This window comes from Apaloderma vittatum, unplaced genomic scaffold (assembly GCF_000703405.1).
Source record: "Apaloderma vittatum isolate BGI_N311 unplaced genomic scaffold, ASM70340v1 scaffold16760, whole genome shotgun sequence".
Taxonomy (NCBI): domain Eukaryota; kingdom Metazoa; phylum Chordata; class Aves; order Trogoniformes; family Trogonidae; genus Apaloderma; species Apaloderma vittatum.
This window is the reverse complement of record NW_009695204.1, coordinates 61852-69365: the sequence shown is the minus strand read 5'-3', so window position 1 is coordinate 69365 and position 7514 is coordinate 61852. Positions and strand designations below refer to the sequence as shown.

The 7514-nt window shown below is 50.0% G+C and overlaps 1 protein-coding gene across 1 annotated transcript in view; it reads left to right on the top strand.

The window, feature by feature from the left end:
• The window catches only part of IGDCC4 (immunoglobulin superfamily, DCC subclass, member 4), an 86206-nt gene that overhangs the window by 24668 nt on the left and 54024 nt on the right, over positions 1-7514 (top strand). The window contains exon 3 of the mRNA XM_009870537.1: positions 5657-5986. Within this exon, the coding sequence (XP_009868839.1) occupies positions 5657-5986 (330 nt within the window). The remainder of the gene's footprint in view (positions 1-5656; positions 5987-7514) is intronic.

Below are 7514 nucleotides of genomic sequence, written 5' to 3'. Positions count from 1 at the left end.
CTCACCCCAGCTAGAGAAGAGCCTGAGCTGTGCTGTGTAACCGGGAGGGGATTATCTGCTGAGCTGGTGGCTGGGCTGCATTCGGAGCTGGGGCATGCGCTGGCTGGCTGAGCCAGCACCACGGCGCTCTGCGTCCTCGTGGTGATGTGCCCTTTATTGATGGACCTTGCTCGGGGACTGTGGTTCAGCTGATTGCAGCTGTGCTAGGTGCTGTACCAAAAAAAAGAAGGAGCATTGATATGCCAGCACACAGAAAAGCATCCCTTTTCGTTTACTCCTGTATATTTTGTTTTTAAAGTAATTACTAAAACACGTCTCATCCTCCTCCACTCAAAGCCGTTTGTTTCCTGTTGAACAGTAACCTTTTATTTGCTCATGGTGTGTAACGGAGCTCAAGGACGTGCTTACTGCTGATAGCCAAAATTTCACCAGAACGAGCATCTCCCTCGTCTAGGTCTTTCCTCCTTGATTCAAATCCTAGGGAAGGGAAGTGCAGCCTACGAGGAGACAAGTGGAGGTTTGTGCCGTTCTCAGCCACAGAGCTCAGCTCCTGCCGGGTCTCTGGGAGCGTTGCATGTCTTGGATGTGTCTTGCCTCTGACCAAAAAGTAATCGCGTTGGCAGGAATCTGTCAAAGCTCAGGGAGAGGAGATGAGGGGAGTGGGTTTTGGCTGTACGTTGAGACGTGCGATTGGGGAAGGGAGATGTTGGTTGGTATAACGTGGTTTTTCAGATGCCTGCCGTGAATCTGGAATCCAGCCTGCTGCTGCGGGGGGCGGCCCTGCTCCCACGGAGGGCAGAGGACAGCTTTGTGCCTTGACGGTTTTACAACCTTTGTTCCTGTGAAACGCCCTGGCTTTTTATGCCACTCAACAGGAGACTTTTTAATTTACTTCACTGGGCCTGGAACCGGAGGTGGATGGCTGGCTGATGGAAGTGAGGTAATAGCTGGAAGAAGAAGAACCTTTTTCTCCTGGGCTGTTTTTTGTGCCTAACGCAGCCTAGTGGTTGGCAATGTGGCAGTGAGTAAAAAAACCCTGCAGAGCCTGGGTCAGAAAATAGGATTTTCACGGGAACAAAATGCTTTTAATTTGCTGCACCAAAGACCTTCCATTTCAGGGCATGCTTTATGTTTGACTAGACCTGCATTCCCCCAGAACTCTGTGTATGTGGATGCACACGTATGTGATCTATAGCTATGTATAAGCATGTATTTACACATACATATATAATCTCAAAGCCGCTACCGTCTACCGTGGAGGAGATCAGCACTTTGCTGAGTTTAGTGGAGTTTGATATGACCTCTGCTCATTATGTGGAACTGGATTGGCACAGCCTGCTGTCCTGCTCTCTTCACAGCTTACCACCCTGCTTTTGGCCCCTTTTCCCCCAGAGAAGTATTTTAAGATATTCTCAGTTGCACTGGATCGTTTCTGGGTAGCTGGCAGGCTGGAGGGTTTTGTGCTGTGGTGTAAAAGCCCGCTTTGAATGTGTACGTGATGTTGCTCCCCGTAGGGCAGCGCTGTACGGGGTTTAAAGATTTAAAGGCTGAGGAATGAAAACTTCCAGTTCTGCTGGGCTTTGAGGCTTGAAAATACATCAGGGAGGAGCCAAGGGCAAGAAAGCTCTCTGGTTCCAAAGCCCAGATCTGTAGCTGAAACCCCTGCCTCGAACTGATACATGGAAAGACCTTCTGGCTTCCGACTCGGAAGCCCACGTCCGTGCTATTATTGATGCCCGGAGGAGGAGCTGTGTTTGCTGGGTGAGGCAAGTGGCTGTTCTGGGCAGTCTTCACTACGTTACCTCCGGCAGGTAAGAGGGTGAAGGTGAGCAGGAGCGTGTGGCTGTGTTTAAACGGGGCCGTATCAATTTGTGTCACCGTACGATGAAGAATGGTGGTTACAAATAGTCGGCAGCTTCTGTAAGCACTTAACATTCCTGATTTCATTTGTCTTTGATCTCACTTGGACTAATTTTACTCTCTTCTGATCCTTTCCCTTGAAGGGGCTTTTATCTCATTGTCAGGCTTGCTAATTTAGTGCGGTGTTTTGAACCAGACCTCCTCCTACGTTTCCAGAGCCTGGAAGGTATTTTTTCCTTAATCAGGGAGTTTTTATACAGTTCTCTGAACGTTTTGGGACAAGAGTCGTAGTGGGACTTTTGCAATGCCAAGGCTGGGTCCTGGGCCCTGCTGCTCCGACTTCTGTATGTGCAAATGGCCTGTCCCCCAAAACCTGTGGTATTTTGGGGCCAAAAGGAGGGCTGGATGATTTGGGACAGGTCAGAGCATCCTGATGTTGATTGGGGCCTTCATTTGCCTGGTTGGAAGCCTTCCCAGGCTGCGTTAAGTGACAGAGTTGAGTTGTCACATGTGTTTGACCTTGTCATGGTCTTCTGTCAGTTTGAGCCCTGAGAGTTTGTGAGTACATCTGGGTTTTCACTTGGCATCTTGGTCTAGAAATGTTTTTCGAGGCCTTAAAATAAAGAACAGTGGTTTGAGTGTGGTCATGAGCTTTCACTGTCACGTGGAGCCCACATTGCTTGGCGATACAGTAAACACTTGCAAGTAGAAACATACTGATACCCTGGAGCTTGTGGATGGTTTCTGCTCTTGCTGTGTGGATTATGTGGCTGGAATAGGTTTCCAGGACAGAAGTGCCTATTGCTCTTCAAAGACGTTGTGCAATTGCATTTGTTGGTGCGAAGGCACGAAAGAAGGCAGCTTTCTCCTGTCCATAGCCAGTGACATGGTATTGGCGCGACCAGCTCAGCAAGTGCATCGGATGTTGATGGTAGAAGCCGAGCACCCTGGTTGTGGGTGGAAGATCCTTTGCTCGTGATGTTAGTGTTGGTGAGTGCTCCTGGGCTGGACAGTTGCCTGTGAGGTCCAGACTTCAAATGCATTTCCCTCCAATGGTCATTTCTCCTCTCGTGGTATAACAGGGAGAGACCTTAACCAGGCTGTTGGGTTTGGTGTGGGTGAGTTTTGCAGCTGGCTCTTGTTTTCTCTTAACATACCAACCATAAGCTTGGATTCAGGTAGTTTTTGACTTTGGGCAAGAGAACTAGATGATACTTACGGGTATGGAAACACCATCACATGTTTTTAAAAAGGAAATACTTCTTTTGCTGCGATGCAAAGTATGGTGCTGTCTGTTCTTACTCCACTGCAACCAGTTTAAGTTGATTTTTGAGGAATTGAAGTTGGAGAGGCTGATAATTGCTTCTTACCGACTTGAGCTGGCATGGCAAGCTGCACCGCAGATCTCCACTCTATTCCTGGCTGCCTGAGCCAGCCAGCTGTCCCCTTGCGCTTCACCTTTTGCAGAGGAAGAGTTATTTTCAGCAAAATGCCATTTTAATTGCTGCCTGAAGAAAATAGAAAATAGGACAGGTATATACGGGCTGTTTGCCCGGGGGATGCTCGGAGCAGGAGCCGACGGAGGATGTGGAGGCAGGAGGACAGCCCGTGTGTGTGGTGGCAGAGGCCACGGGATGCCCAGCGTACAGAGCCAGCTCGTTCCACCTGGCCAAGCCCACCCAGGCCTGCTGTGTGCTGGCAGGGGCGGTGGTGAAAGAGGGTAAGAGGAGGCACAGGCTGGTGCCCGTAGTGCTGGTGCTGCACAAGAGCCGTCTGACACATGTTGCTGTGTTGCTGCTGGCGGTGACGTGTGAAGGAGGAGTTGAGGGGAGAGATGCAGAAAAGCTGGAGCCGTCAGCTTGTGACCTGAGTTAACTCCTTGTCTCCTCAGTCTCTACTTGTGCTTCTACAGACATCCGATTTAAGGAAGGGCAAAGGATTAAGACTTCCTTTCCTTGCTCTGTGCTTAATTTGTCCATATTTCATAGAGATTTTTTTTTACTTCCAGTGGCAGTGTCTGTTTCCAGACACAGGGGAAGCCTTTCAGCATCACATTCCCCTACTTTTAGCCTCCTGTGGGGCCAGCGAGTGAGTTTCCTAGCTTGCTGTCGTCCTCAAAGGACTAACTTCCCTAGGAGATGTGAACGGGAAGAATTGCCCTTCGAAGACGGCATTTGGTGACAGTGCCTGTGGGAAAACCCTAAATCCAAGGGCTTGCAGGCATTTCTCTGAAGATGATGGTGCTTGGGGCAGGGTCTGTTCTGTCCCACAACGATGGCAACCAACAAGCAGCAGGCAGGTGCGATTGTTTTGTGGCCGTCTCCTCACTGAAGGGACATAACTGGCCAGCATCAAGTTCTCGGCAGTCATTCTGCGAACCAGTGATGATGGCAAACCTGACGAGTTCCCATCCCTGCGGGCTTGGGTGGGCACCAAATCAGCCCTACACGTGAGCAGGGTTAGGCCCTTCCTTTCACAGGCACCTGCGGTTTCTGGCACACGCCTTGAAATAATTCCATCTCCCTGCATGTGTAATTTTGCGTGTCATTGCCCCTAATTGCATGCTTAACACACACTCTTTTAAAATGCAACCCTTTTATCAGCAGTAGGTAGTAGCAGGTTTAATAGGGTGTTTGAATTCCTATAAAATTAATCTGTAGCCTTCTGCGATAGGAGACGGGCAAGGAGCCATGTGGTTCATATCCAGTGTTGATAAACTTGTTATAGAGGCAGGAAACATTTCTGATTGGAGCAGTGACAAAATAATTTGGAGCGGAGCCATAAAAAGAGTGGATGGTGATGGTTTGAGCACAGCAGAGATTGAAATTGCTGGTGTGTGGAAGCAGCGCTGCCAGCTAACGTTGACTTAGCGTCTCTGGAGAACTCTAACGGCAAATGCATTTTATTAATGGCAATATTCTTTTGGGAAATACCGAGCCTTGTTTCAGAGGTGGAGCTCTCCTACGAGTACGTGGGCTTGGATATGGGCCAGACTAAGCCCTGTTCGGTTTTGCTTGCTGCTGGTCACTGCTCTGGCCTCGGGCTGCAGCAGGGAGGTTGCCTAAGGGCATGTTCTGGCTACCAGCCACTTGCAGATGGAGCATCCTTTTGTAGTGGGGAAAATGCATCCATCCATTCTCATTCTGGATTCACCTGTGTGGAATAAAATGCTCGGAGACAGCAGGTCACATTTTCAGCTGTTCTTTTGTTGTCTTTCTTTTGAAATGAGCTTCCCAGTACATGAGCATTGGTGGGAGATACCGTCTTTCTGGATTCCTGTCTGGGCTTGAGCTCTTACTGCCTGTTTGCCCTGAGGAGAAACTGCCCCAACCAAGTTGTGATTGATGCCGCTGTTGCCATTGTCTTGTGGGTGGAGGTCGACCTTGGAGGAGGCTCTGGTACACGGGCAGGTGTCCTGGGCAGCCATGTCCTCGCTTGTCCTGGGCAGCCGTGGCAGGTTGGGGCCCTTGCTGCATCCTCTGTGCTTGCTCTTGCTGTCAGCATCCCTTCCCCTTCTTCCTGTTACTGTTCTCTGTTTGAATCCAGCAGGGAAAAGCAAGCATGGACAGAAGGGGTGGCTGCTGGGCACGGTGGGTGGTGGCAAAAATGGTGCAGATTGTGCAGCCCTAGGGATGTGTGATGGAGAGCGTGGTGCACAAGTGTCCTGGGAGGTGCTGGTCACCTAACAGGACTGAACTCCACCTGTCGTTTCCAGCCACACTCCTGTGCTTCCTTTGCTGGGTTGGGGTTAATCAAGGCAAGCAACCCGCACTGCAACACTGTCTTTCCTTTGCAGGGAGGCTGTTGGAAGGGGATTCCCTGGAGCTGAGCTGTAGTGCTGGTCCTGCAAAGGTGATACTGGAACCAAACGAAGCCGTGGTTTTGGATTGTAACCTGGCCCCTGCCGAGCAGGTGATCAATATCACGTGGAAGAAGAATGGGTTGCCGTTAGTGGAGCAGGAGGATCATCACGTGCTTCCGAACGGATCACTCTTCATCTCATCGCAGGCTGTGGCAAAGGACACTAAATATCCTGAGAGGGCTGGTGCAGAGGGTAATTACTCCTGTGTGTCTCACAGCTCCCTGGGGGCTGTCACCAGTCAAACGGCTACAGTCAGATTTTCAAGTAAGTGTTGGGGATTTTTTGTTGATTTTCTGGTTTTTCCCCTCCTGGTGTTTAAACAGACCATCTGCCTCCCAAAGAGTTTGAGATAAAGTGTCTGTGAAGTGGAATTCTACTAACGATGTGTACATGGGATTTGGGATAGTCCACAAATAAACAGCAGCGTCTTTCTTTTATCCCACTGCTAACATCCTGTGTGACTCTCCCAGGTATGTGCTGTCAGCCCCGAATTAAAAACAGGATCCTCCTCACTCTCCAAAGGGCAGCATTTGTTTTTTTGCAGAGAACTTGAGGCTTCCCAACCCTGAGTGCAGCCCCCTCTGCCTGGGGAGGTGGCTCTGGGGGTCTGGCTGTGACAGCTCTGGCTCTCACGGCCAAGGCTGAGATAGGCTCGTTGCTGGGAGGTCCTGAGGCACAGGGTGCTGAGCATCTCTCGTTCTGATGGTAAAAGGTGATGAATGCAGCTGCATCATTGCGCTTGCTCAGAGCTGTGATAGGTGAAGATGAGGAGTGGGTATCCTCACACCCACTTTAAACTGTGATGTATTTGGCCTCTGGTACCTGAGGCAGAGCAGTCCCCGTTTGGCCAAGCGCATGTTTCAGTCTGTGAGCGCTGTGCTGTAGAAACCAGCGGGTTTCTGATGGCAGGTGGAGCTTTTACCAGACGAGGGGAAAATCTTTTGACCTTTGCAACATGTCCTCCTTTCCTGTTCAGAAAATGTTTAGCATGCGGCACCAGCAGGTTGCTGATCACCCATCCCTCCCGTTCCTTTTTTGTGATGGCAGGTAAATAGCCCCAGTTCCAGTGTTTCGTTAAGGGAAGGGACCCCTGAGGGCTGTGAGGATGGAGTTCAGGGACTGAACCCCCTGGGGAGGTGGGAGACCTGGAATAGAATTAATCATTAAACCAAGAGGATTTACTTGGCTGCTCCTGCCCCAATCCCTGCTGCCCTGAATTGGGATGTATTCCTTTTCAGGGGTTGAAATTTGCACCATGACTCTGTTAGGGACCTGGGTTTAGTGTCTCGCGAGTGAGAACAGTGGAATGTCTCCAAATGAGGAGACTGAGTTAAATTGCCCTTCCCTTCCCCTGAATTTTCCCAGAGGAGGGTACACAGGTGATGTCTCTCCATCCTATTCTGGATTCCTCCCAGAAACAGGGAGTTTCAGGTGAACTCTCTCCTTTTGCGTACTTGTATGTCTCCTTTTATTACCATCTGCACAGGGGAAGTGCTGCCTCCGTGGCACATGCGTGCACCTGACATAACATATTCCTTTCTGAAGGGAGAGCAGCGAGGGAATTGGTTAATGAAATGCATCTCTCGCTTCGATTTGTTTTGTGGGTTGGGCAGAAGCGGCTGCTCCATTAGCATTCAGCTGGTGCAAATGAGGATTGTAAAGGCCTGTTTGGTTTTTTTTTTTCCCACCCCTGCTGCTGAATACCGTAGTCTGTCCAAAGCTGTTTATGTGTAGCTGGAGTTATTCTTTGTGCTGATTGCCCTGGGCACTGCTGATCTGGATGGGACAGTAG